Source organism: Sturnus vulgaris, chromosome 6 (genome assembly GCF_052056855.1).
Source record: "Sturnus vulgaris isolate bStuVul1 chromosome 6, bStuVul1.hap1, whole genome shotgun sequence".
Lineage (NCBI taxonomy): Eukaryota > Metazoa > Chordata > Aves > Passeriformes > Sturnidae > Sturnus > Sturnus vulgaris.
Window position 1 is genome coordinate 43,237,084 of NC_142248.1, and position 20,994 is coordinate 43,258,077.

General features: G+C 44.3%; 1 protein-coding gene across 1 annotated transcript; it reads left to right on the forward strand.

Annotated features, from left to right (window-relative positions):
* Positions 1–1,859: 1,859 nt before the first annotated feature.
* DHRS7 (dehydrogenase/reductase 7) lies at positions 1,860–20,841 on the forward strand. Its single transcript, XM_014871389.2, has 7 exons — positions 1,860–2,005; positions 7,302–7,454; positions 12,997–13,103; positions 13,415–13,654; positions 18,504–18,626; positions 20,029–20,244; positions 20,625–20,841. Exons 1-7 carry the CDS (start codon positions 1,870–1,872, stop codon positions 20,658–20,660), a joined length of 1,011 nt encoding a protein of 336 aa, XP_014726875.1. The 5' UTR covers positions 1,860–1,869; the 3' UTR covers positions 20,661–20,841.
* Positions 20,842–20,994: the final 153 nt, after the last annotated feature.

A 20,994-nucleotide genomic window follows, 5' to 3' on the forward strand; every position in this document is an offset into this window, starting at 1 on the left:
GCACAAGGAGGAAATGAGACCCAGAAAACACTTTAAATTACTTGTTATTTATATACATTATTTATATTTTATATGACATTAAGGTTCTGTTACACTGCACTGCATTAGCACGAGATAAAGAGTTCTCAGCTCAGTAAAACAGGAGAAAACAGAGGAATATAAAGAAGAGCTGTAACAGTGTAACCATGAACAGTCATAGTTCTGTGACTTCCTTTATAACCTTCAGAGGCCTGTTTCTATTCTGGACCACCACAACCATTTAATTCACAATTATTAGTTTGGACATGGTTGATGACTGGGGCTATTTACAGAAGTTGATGGTGTCTTTTTATTTTGTCACCTTTCCCTTGTTGTATGGATTAGGTTTGGACTGATTTGCTGAAAAATCAGTAAGGGCCCAAACGTTCAGAGGTAGACCATGGTTGTGATTTGCCTCAAAAAGCTGTAATGCAAATTTTATGGTAATTCAGGAGGTGATTCATGAATTCTTTGCTCACTGGTGGAGCTGGAACAGACCGAGCAGCTGCGTGTGGTAAAGAGCCATCCTGTGCTGCATCTGCTGACAGATCAGGGGCCTGAGCCTGTGAGATTTTGGGAGCAGGATGTATGTCCTGTCCTATATAAGCTCTGCATGCATTTGTGTTATATCTGGTGAGGAGCCAGGAATTACTCTGGGTTACCCTTTTCATAGAATTATAGAACAGTTTGGGTTGAAAGGGACCTCAAAGACCATCTTATTCCAACCCTGCTGCCACAGGCAGGGACACCTTCCACTATCCCAGGTTGTTCCAAGCCCTGTCCAACCTGGCCTGGAGCACTCCCAGGGAGGGGGAAGCCACAGCTTCTCTGAGCAACCTGTGCCAGGGCCCCACCACCCTCACAGGGAAGAATTTCTTCTTAATACCAAATCCAAACGTACCCTCCTTTAGCTTAAGGCCATTCACACTTGCCCTATCACTGCACTTCGTTGTCAAAAGTCCCTTCCAGCCTCCTTTTTGCATCTGTACCTCCTCCTGTGAAATACTTTGGTACATCAAGGCAGTAAGAACAGAGTTTTTCACCTCTGAACATAAGCACTAATAAATCTGTCGTTAAGAACTGTAGATGAGTGATGTGATGACCAGAAATGCTGCAGTCCCTGGTGTTTTTAGCACTTGTGGGAATCCACCACCACGAGTTTTGGAGCCCAAGGTCTGAAACGTTGGCCAGAATGGGCAGAGGTGAGAATTTGGTTCGCATTCACAGGTGGGGAAGCAGGAGGCATGTCCAAGAGCAGCATTCCTGCAGGAACCTGGCCAGGAAAGGATGTGACCTGTCACCTGTCCAGGGGTGGCCGCAGCTGGGCTGGAAGGCCTCGGAGAGCTCCAGAGGGGAAAGGAATCGCCGGTGTCTGGTGGGGACAGCCATGAGGCTCTGCATGAAAATGGGCACTGCTTTTTGTTGTCTGAGCAGTGTTTGGTCTCCGCACACCGAAGCCAAGCCCTGGATGCGCTCCCGCTGCCCGGGACGTGCGCTGGGCAGCGCTCTTCGCAGCGGGGAAAGGCCTGGGGGCACGGCGAGGAGGGAAAACAAAGCGCTCCGCTCCCAGAAACCAACCTTCACCCCCGGCCGCACGCTCGGCCCCTGCCCCAGACCCCGCGCTTATCGCCGCAGCCTCGGCCGGGAGAGGAGCGCGGCGGAGCGGAGCGGCGGGGACGGGAAGGGAGGGGAGAGGACAGGGGTGGAAGGGAAGGGGAGGGAGGCGAAAGGAGGGGACGGGGGTGGAAGGGAAGGCAGGCGGGAGGCGGAGAGAGGCCGGCGCTGGCTGCGGGCAGCGGGGGCGGCTCCCGATAAAGGGGCGCCGTGCGGGCGGGTGGCGGTGCGGCGGCGATGGCCTGGGGGTGCGCGCTGTGCCTGGCGCTGGCCGGGGGGGCCCTGCTGGCGCTGCTGGTGCAGCTGCTGCGCTGGCTGAGGGCCGACGGGGACCTCACGCTGCTCTGGGCCGAGAGGTGGGGGAAGAAGCCAGGTAATGCCGCCCACCAGCAGCCCCCGCAGGGGACCGCGGTGGCACCGGGGGAGGGCGCGGGGCGCTCCGCAAAGGGGGTGTGGGGAGCACGGGGGTGCTGGTGACATCAGCTGTCCCGTGGGGTTATCCATCAACACACCCCTAAAGTGTAATTTACCTGCCTGTTATAAATGAGAGACAAAAGGCTCGATATTCAGCAAAATTTAAATTGCTTTATTTGATATAAACAGAGCAAGCATAGCTGGGGAATGTGAGGGGTCACTGCCCACACTACGCCCCACTGAACTCCGGCCCATAGCCCCTTCTTATACTATGGTTTCCCGCCGTAATCAATATTTTTTGGTTTTTTAGCTGTCACAATTTTGACAGGTAAGCAGTGGTGGTCGAATAAACATCCTTATCCCAATTCACAAAATCTCTGGCGATAGTCAGTTTCACAGATAACCATCTGGTCTTTGTAGATAACCACCAGCGAAGTTCTGGAAGTCTGGTCCTTAAGATAGACAGCATTGATCAGACAAAGGCAGGAAGGGCTATCGGGAAGTCTGATTTTGGGCTATCGGGAAGTCTGATTTTGCAAGCTGGTAGTAGATGCAACTTATTTGGAAAACATAACCTAACATAATACAACATAACAAGGTGATTTTAAATAGAATTATTTTATCATATAATTTATTTTATCTAGTGTCCGTACTTCACTTCAGAGCTTAGTATGCTGGCTTATACAAACCCCGATGTTTTTGTGATTAACACGAATCTTTTATCAGTTATTACATGCCCTTCACCTGGATGAGGCGCGCGGTGCCCCTCGGGCCGGCAGAGCCGCTCCCAAAAAGTCACTTGGAGCTCCCGCGGGTCAGTGCCGAGGGCTGGTCCCTTCGGCCCAAACCTGTTTGTTTTGCACGGTTTTTCTGGGCAGGTTCCCGGTCCTGGCAGGGTCCCGAGGAGCAGCTGGGGCTATGGCGAGCGCTGGGCACAGGGACAGTGTGGGAGGAAGGCTCGGGAAGGGACGAGGGTGCCTGGCCCGTGCGGCTTTCTATCCTATTTAGCTGCTGCTCCAGCCTGTTCTAACATTCTCAAGCAGAATTCAAGCGTTCACAGGGGTGTCGAAAGTGTTTACGGTGAAGTAAACACGAGTATTGTTAATGTTGGGGCTAACTGGGTTTTCTGTTCCGTGGATTGTGTCCCGAACAGCGCCAGGGACCAGCCCTGGCACACGATGCTGTTGGGGACTGTTCTACCCTGCATCTCTGCAAGGTGCTGCCCTGGTCACCTGGGGGACAAAAGTTCGATGAAATACTGCCAGACAGGCACTTTCAGCTCTTGCTCGTGTTGAACTTTCTATTCTGACTGCAATTCCCCCTATTTCTGGACAAACATCTTTAGAAATCATAGGCTTTGTTTGCTTAATAGAGGCTTTTGGCCATAAAAGCCCCAAATTTGTGAACATCCCCCATTAGTTTAGCATACTGGGGTGATCTGTGGCTGCTGTGAGCTGCTGGCTGTGGGTGCTTTAGGTGGAAGTGAGTTTGGTGACAGAAGCTGCTCAGACAGAAGGTGGGGTGGGAGACACTCTAAGGTGCCCCATGTGGGAATTGAAGCAGGCTGTTGGCTTGGGATAGGGAGAAGGGACTGCATCGAGTGAAGGTGGATCAGGAGTGGTGGAGGGAGGACTTGAGCTTGGGACCATGATTCCTTAGGGGATGGTGGTGCAGGGGAAATTTGGGATTAGGAGCAGCTGGAGAGAAGAGTAGGACAAAAAACTTGAGACATCTTTGTCTCTTGCTTTCAGTGGAAGCTTCCTGCTAGTGTGCATCCTTTTCTGTTTTCCCTTGGATGCACTAGCACAAGTAATAAAGCTCTACAAAATACTACATTTAAATCAGTGTGAACAATCTGCTGAAGCTGTTTGGGTACTTGGCCCAAAGTTTTGTATGAACTCCATCAAAACATTCCCTTGCTGTAAGAAAACTGCAAAAAACCCCTGGTGTGTGGACTTGTAAAGAACATGGAAGGAATCAAGGAAGAGAACTGAGATAAATCTTGACTAATACAAACAGAATTGTAGTTTTGTCCTAAGGAATCTATGTGCAATACACAGCAAGATGTAGGAGCTCTCTTGGGTAGACAAAGTGTTATTTGAATGTATCCTTCAGAATTATTGAAGGCCTGGAATCCCTTTAAGTAGTCTCTAAAGATTCACATGCAAAGACCAGTGTAGTAATTTTATGATGGAGTTGTTTTAACATGCAATACAAGAAGAATCAAGCAAAAATTCATCAACATAAGAGGTCAGCTGTGTTTTGGCCACCTCCCCTTTGCCCCCAGCCTCCTTGCTTGTAATTAAGTAAAATATATAACTGAAGTGGAAGCATTTAGCAAACGAGGTAGGAAAACAGAAGGGACAAACACTAGAAAAGATTAAATAACTTCTCCCCATATTGTGCATGTAATGTAGGGTGCCTAGGTAAATAATGTGTGGATCCCTGAATTTTTAATTAAAGATGCTATTAGAGCTATCAGTCTTGCAGTCACTATATTGTGTTATCACTTCTACAACATTATTATTATGGGTATTGAAATTTTTGGAGATGAAGGTATTTAGCAGAAAGTGGACTCATCTCCTGTGCTTTTTGTGCTATAAGCTATAATTACAAAGAGAGGCCTCAACATAGGTAAGACTGGTTCCAATTCAGTGATTCAATTCTACAGAGAAATTTGACTTTTGGATTTATTCATTGGCAGGTGCTGGATTGCTTTCCATCCTCTGAATATGTGTGTGGTCAGGAGAGAAGGGTTTTTGGGTGCTGGATGCCTTTCCTTTTGTGTTGTGTTTTGCTGGGTGCACAGAAGTCACCCTAAACCCTGTGCTTTTCACAGGCAGCTTAATATTATCAAGCTAAGGGGGAACCTTCCATGCATGAAAACCCTGCTGTTAAATTTAGGAATAATGGTATGATTCTTTAGGGCTCTGGAGTAGATGTTCTGTTTTAAACTTCCCCACTTCTAATATTTTTCCTGAAAGAAATGACATGGCAACCTTTTGCTATAAGAGGTATAAAATCTTGTAAAAAACTCTGAAGTAGAACTATAAAACAACTTTTTGGTTTACTTGCAGTGCTAGTCAGTTCAGCCTCTCATTTGTTATGCCTTGTAGCACAGTAGTTAATGGTTAGTAATGGCATAATCTACTATTATTTTTTAATTTGGCATGGTTAATCTTTAAACTTATTTTCAGCAACAGCAAGACATTTATTCTGGAGCAAAGCTGATGGTTTGGTACTTGCTCTATTCTGAGGTTTCCCATTGTGTTAACTCTTAGCAGCTCAGTTCTTGGTAACCATCAGCTCTGGGGAATCAGTGGGAAAACTTTCCTTATCTCAGTTAATTATTCTATTCACAGAACAAGATCCTGAATAACTGCTGTGAAGCTGCCCGAGACAGGTTGGGAGCAGGGAAATTAAGTGGTAGGAGGAAGAGGATTTGTTTTCAGTAGCAAGAGGAATGAGTGTGGTAAGCAGGGTTGAAATTATGTCCATGTGTTGTTTTGTTCATGTAGTGTTTGTCTGCTCGGGTTTTCTGCAGGAAAAAATGTAGTAGGAGAGGCAAACTCCCATGGTTATTGTGTTTAATTCGATAAATTGGGAATTTATTGGAATAAAACTGTAGGAAAAGGGTGTGAATAAGCTTTACAGACAGCAGCTGTTTGTTCTAATGATGGACACAGTGGATATTCCTACAACTTCAACAGCATCTTTTTCCACCACCCCAGTTCATAACCTTAGAACATCTCTCCTTTGGGAAGTGACTCCTGTTGCTGTTGTTAGTCTTTTTAGAAACAAGAAACTCCAAACAACCCCAAGCCCAAAAGCCTGGGTTTAGGGGGGATTTTTTTGACTGACATGCAGTCAGCTTAAGACAAATAGTACTTACTGCCAGCCCCACAAAGTCAAGCTGAACTCTGATAGTCAATCGTGAGTGCTTGCTGCCTTTGTCTGAAGGGAAAAGGTTTTTTGTGCTGGTCTCTTGGGATCTCTTTACAAATCTTTGTGGGATTTGTAGCATTAAGACTCCAAAAGTAGAAATTTGAAACACAGTGTGGTGTAGAAAGAAACAGGAACTGATCACTGGAGAGCAGGAAGTAAAGGCAGTCCCAGCCCCAGTGAAAAAGGAGTATTTTTGTTAGATTAAATTAGTGGTTAAATTTCAGTGAGCTGAAAAATGCTACTCTGACCCTTTTCAGAACAAAACTGGCTTTAAGTCTCAGGAACTGCGTTGGGCTCTGATATTTGAATGCCATGAAATCTTTCTTCATTGGCTAGATGTTGGAATGCACAAATTTGAGAAACAGAGGGAAGAGCCCCTGTCAGCAGTGCTCTGAGTGAGTCACATTTTCCCCAAGACTGATATTCACTACGGCTGATCCTGAGGAACACAGACACAGGCAGCAATTCCTTCTGGAAAGTGCTCTGGTATTTGTGATCCTCCCTCCTTAAATTGTGTTCTGGAATTGAGTGATTTCCAGCCACCTGTGCTTTGATGATGTTGGATATATGTCTGGAAAGCTAAGGCTTTTCTCAGTGCCCAGGTGCACCATGGAGTGGGAATGATTGTAGACAAGTGGGAACAGGCATTATCAGCACTGGAATAAACGGAACAATATGCTCTAAATTTTACTACAGGTTAAAAAAGCATGTCAGGGCAAGAGCTGGGGAATCCACATGTGAATTTACACCTTGGGAACTTTGTATACTGTGCTCTGGCCAGTGCAGGAGCTAACCTGCATCAGACACACAAAACAAGGTGGATGAAAACCCATTTGGGTTTTTGTGATTAGCTGTCTTTGTTCAGAGAATTTTGTTGTCAGCAAAAGTCTGGAACATTTTTTGGGATGAAACATTATTTGGAAAAACTTGCTTAGACTTTGTATTTGCAATACAGTAACTGTTTCCTGTCAATTCCAAGAATTCTCTTCTCCCTTTTCCTCTGAAGCTATTTCTATGAGGTTAGTGGAATTGTTGTGTGTGGATGGCCTGCAGAAATGCAATCAGGTTTCTTCTGTCAGGTAAATAAACCGTGTTTATTCAGATTAGCTTTGGAACAAAGTTCAAATGGCAATAGAACAACTATGGACAATTTCACAATTGCGTGTGACTAAAAAACAAAGAAATCAGGATTTTGCCCCCAAAATGAACATATTTCTTAAAAACAGTGCCAGATTTACACCCCTGCAGTGAGTTAGATGCTTATCCTAGCATTGGCAATGTGTGAACTGCTGTCTTGATTCTTTTGACAGAACATGAACTGCGTGGCAAGGTTGTCTGGGTGACAGGAGCCTCAAGTGGCATTGGAGAAGAATTGTCTTACCAGCTGGCAAAGCTGGGAGCCCTGCTTGCCATCTCTGCCAGAAGGGAGGATGAGCTGCAGAGAGTGAAGAAGAAATGCCTTCGTAAGTACAACTTAGCATTCATGCAAGCAGTTCCACCCTGGCTGGGCTGGAATTGCCACAGGAACATTAACCCACATATCACAAGAATAAATAAAATTATGAAAGTCAACTTTATACAGAGCTGGTATCTTCTTTTTGTGAGTGGGAAACCTTTGTATAGACATGCATTTCAACTTCCAATATAAGCCACTGTTACCTAAAAATCTTATTATCAGTTGCCAGTGGTCTTGTAAGGTACTAGATTAAGAAATGGAATAAATACTGTGGGGAATGGAGGAAACAATCCTGGGGGTATCATCCTGTAAAGAACCAAACCATGTAGCTTCTTGCTGCTAAGAAATATTCTTAGGTTTGTGCATGTTACTGACTTTGCTCTTTGGAAAATGGACTAATAAAAATGTTCAGAAAAAGCCGTTCTAAGAATGTGGAAGAAAGAGGATCTCCTGTAATCAAGAGGAAAAAATGTGAAGTAAAATTTTTAACTATTCCAGTTATCTTTCAGTTAGCTTTCATATGCCTGATGACTCAGTAGGCTGGCTTCATTCCTCCTGTTTCTCTTTTTCCCTCCTGTTTTCTGGCTTGGCAGCAAGAGGAATAGGCAGTTAATTCACACTGATAGATAGAGGGTTTGAACATGATTAACATTTTACATTTTTTCAGACTATTTATCCTCTATAGCTCAGGATGGAGTATTTTTATGTGGAATGTGTCATCACACCAAGAGTTTGGTCTTAGTAATGTTGACAGAATGTCCACAGTCTACCTGAAATTTGTGCTAGAGAATAATCACATGTTTTTCTTGGATTAGCACCTAAACATGTCTAGAAAGCTGAAAGTTGCAGCAACCTACTCAGAAAAGCTTTCAAGGAACTTCCAAAAAACGCACAACTCCTTTTATCCCGGTTTTATTTTCTGAGGGCTCCAAAAAGCAGTCACTTATAGAGTTTGATATTTGAAAAGAGGCAGAGGGCACGTGATGACAGCGTGGTTAAGTGGCAGTCATGACAAAATCCCAGTGCAGTGTGATGCAATGGTCAGCAGAAATCTGCAACACCGTTTGCGTCCGTGGCTGTTTGTTGTGATTGCAAAATTGGTGACACGAGACAGGCTGGCAGCAGCTGCAATCCTAGATAGGCATTTTCAGGAAATACTTGTGTAATGTGCTAAGGGGTGTTCAGAAATATTATTTCAGGTGATGTGGACCAAGAGCGTTGATTTATCTGAGATGATTTCTGCCTCTGCCAACTTTCAGTGGCCCTGTGAATGTCTGAGCTGTGCCATGCACTCCTTGAAAGTCTTATGTAGACTGTGCTTTGCAAATACTTGCTACTGAACTTTGCTTAAACTGAAGGTCTGATTAGTAGGAATATTGGAAACTCTTCAGAAACATAACCAGAGCAGGAAGTGACAGGACAAGGGGGAATGGCTTTAAACTGACAGAAACCAGGTTTGGATCAGATATTTGGAAGAAATTCTTGCTTTTGAGGCTGGTGAGGCCCTGGGACAGGTTAGTAGCTGTGGCTGCCCCATCCCTGGAAGTGTCCAAGGCCAGTATGGATGAGGCTTTGAGCAACCTGATCTAGTGAAAGTTGTCCCTCTCCATGGCAAGGGTTTAGAATGAGGTGATACTTAAGGTCCCTTCCAACCTAAACTATTCTGTAATTCTATAGTTCATGTTTTCTACAGCCAGCTTCTGAGTAGTGGAAGGTAGTAGTTGGACACACTTCCACTCTTATCCTTTGTTTCTCAAGTCTGTATAACTCCAGCTTCCACCTCTTTCCTTGACTTTTGTGTGTGCCAGCTCCCTCAACCAACTTAGTGGTCCTATTCTCCACTCTCTCCAGTTTATCAGTATTTGTTTTGAGCTAGGGGGCCCAAAACTAGACACAGTGCTCTAGATGCAGTCTTAGAATGCTGTGGAGAAGCTCCTAAAAATCACTTTCTCTCAGTGTGCTTTTATTAGTGCAGCCCATTAATATTTGCCAGTGCCAGAGCCAGTTGCTGGCTTGCACTCAGCTTGCTGCTGTCCTTCCATCAGGACCCAGGTCTTGTTTGGAGATCTGACCCCCTGGATGCTGGTCTACAGCACTGCAGAGGAATATCCTGTCCCACGTGTAAAAATCTGCATTTTAATTTATTGAGATTAATGAGGCTTGTCAGACTATTCTTAGAGCTTGTTAGGGTGCCTCAGCATGGCAGTCCAGCCCTGCAGCAGGACAGCTCCTCTGAACTTGATGTTAAATCAAAATTTTATGAAAATATGTGGGTTCTTTCCCATCATCTGGGGCATTAATGAAGGTATTTAAACATATTGGTCATGGAGGGATGCCACAGCTGATCACAAAGAGCAATTGAGTTGCTCAGGCAGTTTACGGCCATGCTAAATCCATGGTGGCTTTTCCCACACACCTTCTTGTCCTTCACTTACTTGGAAATTGCTTTCAGGAATTGCCACATAATTTTCACAAGGACTGAGGTTAGGCTTTGTGACATCTGCTTTCTTGCTGTCCCTGGGGAGCTACTCCACTTAAAAGAAAATTCCAAGAAGGAGTGACATTGTTCAGCTCTTATAAATCATGGATGCATATATTGTCCTGCTTGTGCGTGCATTTTGTCCCTAATTTGTCTGACTCTGGTAGTGTTTCTTTCCCCAGAGCATAGCATAGCCTCAGGAGTGTGGGAGACCTGAGAGGAGACCTGAGAAGACTGAGGCAAAGAAGGCATTAAGTACCTCATGTTTTTCTGTACATTTAATCTTTTCTTCCTCACTATCCCTGTCCAGCAGTGAACTCACTCTGTCTTTGGCCTCACTTTTGTTGCTGCTGTGCCTGTGAAGCCTTTGCTGCCTTTCACATTCCTCAACTCGGTGGAAATTTCAATTTCAGCTCCACCTGAGTGTTGATCTTCCTGGTTCCATCCCTGCATGCTTGTCCAGTGGGTCTATGTGCTTTTTGAGTGGATGGTCCCTGCTTCCACCTGCATGTTTTCTCTTGGCACCTGAGCTCAAGACTGTCCTGTAAGGTTTGAGTAGCACGGGGAAGATGAAGTCTGAGCAGCAATGTGCAACATCAGTGTGAATTTGGATGATTTATGGGGCATAATTGGAGCTCATGTGCTGCAACATGCCTGCTGTAGAGGTTGAACACAGCAGCAACTGAACTGTGTCAGAAACAAGCACATATATCTTGTTCAAAGTTTAGTGACACCACCCTGTGGTACAGGTTTGTGCATTCTACCCTGCTTAAAAGCTGAGGGGGAGAAAGGGAAAGGTAATCCCTGTTGAGTCATGCACATGCCAACTCAACACTTCACTGCACTTGGGCAGGAGGGAGAGAAAACAACTTGTATAACTCAGCTCCTGCAAGAGGCTTCTCTATTTCCCCCAATCACTCTTTATTTTGTCACAAATGTTGGAGGCTTTTTTCTCTCAAAAGTCCAAAAAAGAAAAAAAAAAATTGGGGGGGATGTTTCTCAGTTTGGCAAAGGTCAAATATGATTAAATTATGGATAGGCCAAATCAGTAACAGGCAGTCTGTAAGCTCAAGAATTACACAGTAATTGGGGTTGAAATGGATCCCAGGAGGTCACATTGATCAGCCTCTGCTGAAAGCTCAACCTCTGTCGAAGGGCATTTATACAGGGGAGAAAAAAAAGAAGAGGAAATGCAGAAGAGCTGGAAAATACTATTCAGAGCTATAGTGTTTATCATGTTATGAGAAACTACTACGTGAGATTGACATGTATTGAAAAGTGTTGTTGACCTGAAACCCAGGCAATGAACTTTAAGCTAAGGTCTCCCTTTTGGGACCAAGTGTTTTTTTCTGGATATCATAATTGTTCCCTTAAAAACGTCATTTTGGAAGAGGCACAAGGGGCAGTGGAATATTAGGGTTTCTTAGTAAAAGCAATGAGGAACACCATTCTGGCAGTGTTTAAATTGGGACATATATGTGCCTTCTACACTGGGCACAGTGCCGGTCATCAGCCAGAAAAAAAATGGGATCATGAATGGGAGAAGGAGTTTAGAAAAGGGTAACAGGAATGCTTGGTTTTTGTAAAAGCTGTCTGTGAGGAGTGCCTGAAGTAAGGATCCCACACTCCTGAAAAGAACTTAGGAAGCTGCTGGAGATGAACAGTTGGAATGCTGTGAAGGTGGAAATCCTGTGAAAAGTTTCTGGTTTAAAATTTCCTGATGTCAGATGTTTCTTACATCTTATAAAAGAGCACTTCCTTCCTTACCAGCAGCCTGTGTCTCTCCCTCTGCTCTTTCCTTTCTCCCCTGTGTAGCTTTCATGGTTGGTCTGACCCTGTGGTCTTGCTAACCCATGGCAGAAACATCCACACCCCAAGAATTTTCAGCTGTGCAGATCTGCTTCAGGCAGCACCAGGCAGAGGTGTGTTCCTGAGAGGGCAGCTTAAATGCATTTTACTGCTGTATTTCTGGAAGAAATGGAGGAGAAAATGCACATGGAGGGGTTGGAGGGAGCAATAAATGGAAATAATACTAGCATTAAACCAGACAGTTGGGTTTATTTTAACCAGTGGCTTAAATACTAATGACCTTTGAACACAGGCAACTCGTGAGTTTAAGTAACCTCTTTATTTCTGTGTCACTGTTAAGACAAAGTTCAACTTTCCCTGTATTTGCAAGAGGTAGTAATTAAAAAGTCAGAGCCTGAGGCTCTCTGAAGAGGGCAGCTGCTTAAAGGAGAGCAGCCACATTTAGATGTGGCTAGGAAATGATTTAGGAAAAAAAAATAGCACTACCAAACTAATATAAGTAATGTAAAAATTCTTGTTAGATGTAGTTTAAAAAAAAGCTTGAAATGATGAAGATTTTGCTTTTGTGAGTCATCTGCCCCAAAACCCCAGGGTAACAAATCACTGCTGAAGAAATGCCTTCTATGGAAAAGGTCAGCTGTTCTGAAGAGACAGTTGGGGAAAAACACGACAAAAAGGCTGGAACTTGATGGCAGCTGACTTTTATTTCAGGGCATGGATATGTTAAAAGCTGTCAGTTAAACAAAAGCCTTTTACCTCCTCTCAAAAAGCCCCCAATAATTCAGCTTCTGTAGACTTTGCCTCGTAGCTACTCAGGTATGTATGTTGTGTTTTGGGTGTGAATTGTACAAGTCCTGTTGTCAGGAATAAACATACTTGACCTGTTGACATCTCAGCAAAGTGTCAGGGCTCCCAATGTGCTTCTGAATCCCTCCTGAGAAGTTGCAGTTGGATTTTACTCCTAACTATTACAATTTATTTGGAGAAGTGAAATGTCTGTATTCTGCTACAAAGCCTGTTTGATAAAGTCAAGCTTTTCACATACAAAAACATCATAAGACAAACACTTGGTAGGAGCAGATTAAAAATAGATTCTATTTGGGGGTCAAAATGGAAACAAAGCAAGCATTTCATTTACAACTTGATGTTATGGTTTCTTGATACTTCTTTGTGAAAATGTGTTTAAAAGCATGTTATGTTTCCTGCAGTTGTGATGTTGGGAATCTTATCAGCTCCCATTCCCTTTCTGGTTGTTTTTTAGAGATTAGCAGCCTGAGTGAAAATGATATCCTTGTCCTGCGTCTCGACTTGACTGACAGGTCCTCTCACGAAGCTGCAACCAACAGTGTGCTCAAGCATTTTGGCAAGGTAAGATGTGCTTCTGGGGTTAAATTTCTTCTTTTTCTTTGTCACCTAGACCTGCATTTATGCTTATATTTCACTTTTATTTCACTGTATGATATATTCAGCGGGGTCTGCATCTTCCTTCAGTTTCAGTATTAAACTCGTCAAAAAATACCTGCATTTTCACCCCTTCTGTTGCTTGCTTCTGGTTTTCAACAACAAACAAATAATCACTGGTCCTTCCCATGAACTAAACGCTCACTGAATTGCCTGAGGAAGCACAAATATTAAAGGAAACGGTGTTTATATTAATTTATTTTTGTATCTTTCCCGAGATCGATGTTTTGGTCAACAATGGTGGGCGGTCTCAGCGCTCCTTGTTCGTGGACACAAACCTGGATGTGTACAATGCCATCATTGAGCTCAACTACCTGGGCACCATCTCGCTGACCAAGCATGTCCTGAACCACATGATCCAGAGGAGGAAAGGGAAGATTGTCACTGTGAGCAGTGTCATGGGCATCATGGGGGCTCCTCTGGCCACCGGATACTGTGCCAGCAAGCACGCTCTGCAGGTGAGATACAGCCTGGAAGTTAATTAAGTTAATTAAGTTAATTAAGTTGAGTGGACCACTACCAGTGCTGTAGCAGAGGGCTTTGTTCTGTGCAGTCTCTCCTGAAATTTCACACAGCATATGAAACATTTTCAGGTATTGAAAGTCCTTTAGAATTAATTTGCCCTGAAATGTGAAATAGCTCCCACTGTAGATTTTTTTTTTTCCTGACTGGAATTCAAGTTCCAGCTTAGTTGGTTCTAACCACTACATGGTTAAATTCCAGTGTGAAACACAAAACCTCGGCCTCTGGTCTTCAGATGAGGGAATACCTCTATGAGAGGATTATTCTGCTGCATATAGAGCCCTAATGTTCTCAATTCATTCAGGGAGAAAGAGTCACTGGTGACTGGTGAGGAAATCTTTAGGACAGTGAAGTGAGAACAGAGAGTGGTAAGGCAGACTACTCAGAGAAATGAGAATTCCTGATCCATCTGGGAACAGCTGAATGACTCTTCCCAAGAGTTGTGTGTCTTTCTGTGGTGTGAAGGACTGGCAGCTCACAGTGCCATAGGAAGTTATCTTCTGCCTAACACTTAGCACTCAACATTGCCTGGAAAAAGTTTTTGAAAGCAGTGTCACTTGAGTAGAAAAACATAAAAGAAGAGCTCAGAAAAGTTACTGCCTGCATCATTGAGGAATATCTTGTTTAACTAGTAAATTTGTTTGGACATATTGGTCTTTCATCACTGTTTGATCTCCTGCTAATGTACATTTTGATCTCAGTAAAACAAACTTCAGCTGTGCTCAGCGATGGTTTAAAAACTGGCATCTTCTTACTCCCTGCTGCATTTCAGCATGTGAACAGAACAAACAACTGCTTAAGCCAAGGGATCAATATCTTTTTGACAATTTGACCAGCTACAACAAAAATGTAACAAGTGGCTGACGCTGCAAAGCCTCTTGAAAAGATGAAGATGTAGAAATATGGTGACAGATCTCTGCTAAAAGACAAATAAATCCGTTAGTGATGGGGGAGATCTGCTGCTCTTCATTGGAGTGGCAATGCTGGAATTACAGGCCAGCTTTTGGGTTAAGCCTGATAGATTTAAATTAGCAGAATGCAATGAGCAGAAGCCTGACTTCCCTTCATGCTCCTTTATTTATTAAATGTTCTTTCGGTTGAATTATCTTTGGGTGTGGTGCAGTTGGGCTAAGCACAGTTAATTAATTGCAGAGCACAAAGAATTCATGTGTTGCTTTGAATACTCGGAATTCTCAATCTCATGTTAAGATTGAGAGCACAGACAAAGCTTTGAAGAGATAGTTTACTAAAATTAATTAAAAATAAGCTGACTGAACTGCTTCTATCTTTGTTAGCTTCTACCTCCAGACTCCAAACCTCCTTCCTTATTTCTTTCACAGTAATTCTAGAAACACTAATTGCAGGTGTTGAAACATGACTTGCAAAATTGATTTTGGAAATATTCTGCCTGACAGTCTTTGATCAGTCTGGAGTTACGGGGAGATGTGGGCATGAAGCCTCCAAAAACTAGGAAAAGCTTTTTTGAAATAACAGACTTCACCAGTGCAGTTCAGATAAAGGAATTCTGTAGGAATGGCAGCCCTCCTTTGATTACCCTGTAGCCCATTTCTGATGGTGACCAAGAAGAAACAGAGACTGGAAGAGGGGAGGGGAAAAATAAACAAAAGCCAGAAGTGGTGCTTTTCCTGTTCAGGTTTCCCAGCATGTGCCCACCTGTATCCAAGGTCTTCTTGAAGGTTGTGTTTTTGCCACCAGTTATTAAATATGTGACCCCATCTGACATGGATTCATCTGTTGTGATTTTTGGCCTGTTTTGTTTTTTTTTTAAATTCATGCCTCAGAGTCTATCACAACTGGCACACTTACTGCTGCAGACTTAATTACACCTTTTTATTGAAGAAGCCTTCCTTTTGCATGTGGTTTTGGGTTTTTTTGGGGGGGTTTGGTTTTTTTTTGGTGGTTTTTTTGTTTTTTTTTTTTTTTTTTTTTTTTTGTTGTTGTTGTTGTTGTTGTTGTTGTCGTTTTGTTTTGTTTTTTAATTCCTTTAAATGGCAGATGGAGGAGGAAGGAAGGAATTCTGCCTGGAATTAGAATCTGTTCTTGAAACAATCATGCTTTGATTCATGCCAACTGGAATTCTTCATAACAATGTTCTACTGATGAAATTACCCTTTATTTCAGTGCTGGGAGTGTTGTAAGAGCATGAGTCAAGCCCATAGGAGTCTGCATCTGCCTGGTGCAGTTTCCCTCCTGGAGGGATGATGCTCATGGAGATCATGTGCCATTCACATTCATGTGTAATTCATCTGATTGATGGCACAGGGAGTGGATCAGGAATGGTGGCCTTCAGAATGTTCCTTCATCAGGAACTTGTCTAAGAAGCACATGGACTGAGCAGCAGCAGCTCCTCTCTTTGTTCACTGTCTGGTCATTAGTGGAATTTCTTCAGTCTGGGCTTGGTGGAAACACTCAGGTTCTTCCTCTTGCACTCGAGTTCCTTTACTGCTCCCAAATCTGGGTCTGTCCCTGCCTGAATTTCAATAAGAGAAAGCACTTATTTTTCTTGCTGAGGAATTTAAAGCTTCTCTTCTGGGAGGAAGTAGAGGAATTTCATACCAGCTTTCTTTGAATATCAAGGAGAAGTGCTGGAATTAGAAAACATGTGCATGCTGTTCACAGAGCCTCCAGAGGGGCTGAGTCTGTGTAAGATTCTGGTTTTCAAGAGGCCCATGTCAGTGTGTATCAGCCAGGATTTAGGGTGAGTGAATGTCCTGGCCCTCTTGTGTTGCTGGTGAAGGCTGTGCCTCTTGTCTGGTGTAAAACCTTGGAGCTGCAGCACAAGCGAAGGATGTGGGACAGGAGAATGGCTGCAGAGCAGGAACAGGAGCTCGCTGGCATCTCTGGCTACTTGCATTCTGTGTTTACAGCCCTGCAGCCTTTGATGGAATCACCCTGGCTTTGACAGTGCCCACAGAGCTGCCTGCTGCTGTGTGCCTTTGTGTGGCTGCTCATGTGCCCAGTTTTAGGTACAGCTTGGATCCCAGGAGCCTCCCAGCATCTGTGCAAATGTAGGAGCTTTGAATAAAGTGACTGAGCCGTGGTCTGGCTTCCCTTCTATCACAGCATTCCCAGATACATGCCCTTCCACCTCCTTGAATGCTGGAAGTGCATCATGAGTGTGTTCCCTTCAGGCAAAATGGAAGTCAGTTCTGTTCCTCACGTCAAATGGGCAGGGGGTGGTGGGTAAGAGGGGATGTCAGTGTTTTTTTATGTGTGATTTTATCCTCAGCTGGACTGATGGCACCACCTTTGTGACAGGACTGTACAACCTGGGACTTCGGGGCTTTTCTGAAAGAACTGGGCTCAGGGCCCCTCAGAGAAGGAAAGGGATGAGGAAAGTGCAGATTGGGATGCAGCATTAGCCTGGAGTGATGGATAAAACACAGCCCTGTTTGTGCACACGAGGGTGGAGGAGCCAGGGGAGGGCCTGGTTTTTAAACCAAAACAACTCGGTGTCAGGAGCAGATTTCTGAGCACATGAGTGTCCAGTGTTAGAACTTTGTCCTCTCCAGGCTTTGCTCACTTGCTGTGGAGATCCAGCCCTAGATCTGGGGCCTGCAGGTACTCACAACTTTAAATTCATGCTCAGTGTTTTTAGGGAGCCAAACTGCAAAGCTTGTATGGAATCCATAAATTGGAATTAGCCACCAGGGAAACTGCAGCCCCTGTTCTTGGTCAGAGTGTGCTGCTCCTTGCTGAGCTCTGGTGGCTTGTCCCAGCTGCTGGTTCTGTGTCACCACTGGCCCATATCTGACTGGTTTGAGCCTGTGTTGCTAAAACCTGGTTTTAGCCTGTAATGTTTTTTAGCTCAGGGAAAAGCTCTGGGTCAGCCAGCCCTCCTCCCAGGCTGGATGGGAGTAAAGTGATAAAATTTTACTACACTGGGAGAAGTTTATCAGCCTGTGCTCACTCTGTGTCTCTGCTGTGACACAAAATTATGTGCTGGAATAGATACAGGGGACTGCTGGTAGCCAGGTCAAAGATAAGGCACGATGGGGTGTTGGCTAAATCATCCTCCACATCATGGCCAGCAGCTTTGGTGAAATACACCCTTCTGAATTGGCCATGTTTCCCATAATAGCTGTTGTCTAAAAGTGTGTTACTACAGAGATTCAGAAAACCTTGTATCCTCTTAGCTTAAAGAAAAAAGTACTCACGATTTTTGCAATTTTGGTTTGACTTGGATACACTGGTAGCTTATTCCTGAGCTGAAATAAGATTTGTATCTATGTGGATGCCAATTTCAAACTCTATAGCACATTCAGTGCTGCAAATTAACCCCCTGAAGTGTCAGGGTGCATTTTTGACTTTGCCATACTGAAAATTTTCCTCCTTTTCTTACATAAACCAGTGCCACTTACTTCACAGAAACTGTGTAAACTCTTTGTCACCCCAAACAGCAATTGACCTGCAAAAGGTAATTTCCATGATACTGCAATTCTTAGGATTGGTGGCATTTCAACTGCCAAACAGCAAGACTTGTGCTCAGTACAGGGACAGCAGAACCTGGCTGTAGTTTGGAGAAATTATTGTGTATTTGGCAAGGTGAGAATAGATTCCTCCCTGGTTTATAGATCAATGTCTGTAAATTCATATAAAATGCTAAATTAGCCATTGATTGTGAAAAGCCAAAGAAAGGAGTAGGAATTGCTTGTAGTGGAATCTTGTTATCTTTATAGTATAAATTTGTATGAAAAGATGTCATCGGCTAAACTTTGCAAAAAATGTGGGAAAAGAAGATTTCACTATGTTTTTGTCTTCTAGGGATTCTTTAATTCTCTGCGGACTGAGCTGACTGACTATCCTGAGATAAGTGTTATCCAAATCTGCCCAGGGCCTGTACAGTCCCAGATCATCCAAAATGTCTTTACTGAGAATCTTGCAAAGGTAAGGACTCAGTTCTACTGTGACAAACACAACTTTTGCTGTGGGGACAGTGATCTTTTTGTGGGGTACTTTTGTCTGATTTTGTCCTCCTTGCAAACACTAACCTCGTTTTCTTACCAAGAAATGCTTTGAGTGGTGCAGAATTCTGTATACTCTTGTAATTCTTGGTGGTATCAAATGAAAATTGAGTTTGATAATTGCTATTCCTTCTCTCTTCCAACACAAACAACCCAAGTCTAGTAAAATAAATGTACTGTACAGCCGTTTTGGGGGGAAAAGCCAGGATTTTCTGGACACAGCTCTGCCTGGGGAATGCTGTCCTTGCTGCACAGGTAGGGTTTTGTTTGCCTTGGTCACGCTGTGCCCTGGTGGGTGACGCTGCTGCTGGCACAGCCCTGGCTCAGCTGACACGAGCTGTGCATTCCTTTCCTGTTAGGGATTGTTCCAGGAGGAAAAGCAAAACCTTCCAACTGCACAATGGCTTTTACTAAAGGCTGTCTGACAAAGCAGCTGGCAAAAATTGCTACTGTGATACATCAAACTGTAATCTGCTCTAAATTCAATCGATTTGAAGCTCAGGATGACCCACTAGTGAGGGGGAGGGGATCTCTCATTGTTGAATCAAGTTCTGGAATGATTTTTGTGTTGCAAAACTTCTGATTTGCGTGAAGGAAAAGATGTACTTTCTGAACAATGGTGAAAGTTGCAAAACACATTCCTCAGATTTTGGTGTGGCAGAAGACCAGGGAGGAGGAGCAAATCTAGACCAGAACTATTTTTGCCCTGTGAAACAGGACAGATTGCTAGTGGCCTGTTACTGCTGTTACTGGAGTGAAGTGTGCACAAGTTCACAGGGCTGTGGTTTATATTCACTAAATAATACACAGGGACAAGACTTCAGGCTGATGTCCCTGCTCCAAAGCAGCTGGCTGCTTTTCTCTTGGTTGAGATGGAGAGAACAGGCAGGAATATTGAAGTTAATGGGGAATGTGACTTCACCTACTAACCTGGCTACTTTGAGTAACTGGTAGTGTAAAATGGGCAGGCACAGCTGGGAACTGGGGAGTTCCCGTTCCTCAGAGCTGCAGATGAGGGAGCTTGTTCAATAATCCCCATCAAGTGGAGGCCCTGCTGAACCAGGACAGTGCTTGGAGTTCCATTTTTTTAACCTTTGACCCATCAATAGAGGCATTCATTAAAAGGGTGCTTTATTTGAGCCAAAGGAAGGTGGAAAGTGTTCCCACACTGAAAACCAGAGGATAGTGAGGGATGGGTTCCCCTGCCCCAGTCTCTGGGTGAGTTCTTGTAGGGAAACTGGGAAGAGCGTGGCCATGGAGTGTGGCCCTTTTCATCACTCTGAGGGATGCAGTTCTAACCCCTCCCTGCTCTGTGCCCCCCTCAGTCCCTCGAGAACAGCGGGGACCAGTCCCACAAGATGCCCACAGATCGCTGTGCCCGGCTCACCCTGGTGAGCGTGGCCAACGACGTGAAGGAGGCGTGGATCAGCGACCACCCCTACCTGGCCGTGTGCTACCTGTGGCAGTATGCACCCACCTGGGCCTGGTGGCTCATGAACAGGATGGGCAAGAGGAGGATACAGAACTTCAAGAGTGGAATTGTGAGTGTGCAGCGTGTCCCTCTCTCTCCCTGCTGGCTCGTTTCACTCTGCTGGTGTTCTGCTGTGGGAATGTTGGGGTTGTGTTGCTCCTCACTCACACTCAGAGCCCTGATGTGCAGGGCAGTGTTCCCTTCCTGCAGTGCTCCCTGGTAGATGCTATTTATTATTTTGGTACAAAAATCCCCTCCCATCTTAAAGTGCTGCAAGAATAGGAAATACCAAAGTAAGGGTGGCACGTGCAGCTTAGAAGTCTGTGCTTTCACACTGTAACTGCCCATGGTCACAAGCTATTTCAAAGTAAGTCTTTCACTCACAGTGTTATTTTCAACACAGCAGAAGGCTGGGTGAGGAAATACTGGTTTAATGTTCTCTCCCTCCAGGATGCTGATGCCTCCTATTCAAGGAAGAAGAAGTAAGGATGAGCGTGTACAAAATCCTGCTGTACCTGTGCTAAGGCTGAGAAGCTTTTCCAATTGCCTGACTGCAAAAAACAACTTTTTTTTTTTTGGTTTTGTTATGTCTTTGTCATCCTGTAACTTGACAGATCTATCGAGCTGATGACACACTTGACTAAATAAAAATATCTTTCTAAACACACCTGTTTCGTGCCAAACTCCCACAGGCTGAATTTTTAAGCTTACAAGAACTGAGACACATGAGACGCTGGGCTGCTGCTCTGACATGGGCAAATACCTGGTGAGCAGCCTTAAATTACAGACCCCAGAATCCTGTTTCCCTCACTTTCATTTC

Coding starts and splice junctions, on each gene's coding strand:
- DHRS7 (XM_014871389.2), top strand. CDS start 1,870: ATGGCCTGGGGGTGCGCGCTGTGCCTGGCGCTGGCCGGGGGGGCCCTG. Junction 2,006..7,301: donor GAGGTGGGGGAAGAAGCCAG/GTAATGCCGCCC, acceptor TTCTTTTGACAG/AACATGAACTGCGTGGCAAG. Junction 20,245..20,624: donor AGAACTTCAAGAGTGGAATT/GTGAGTGTGCAG, acceptor CTCTCCCTCCAG/GATGCTGATGCCTCCTATTC.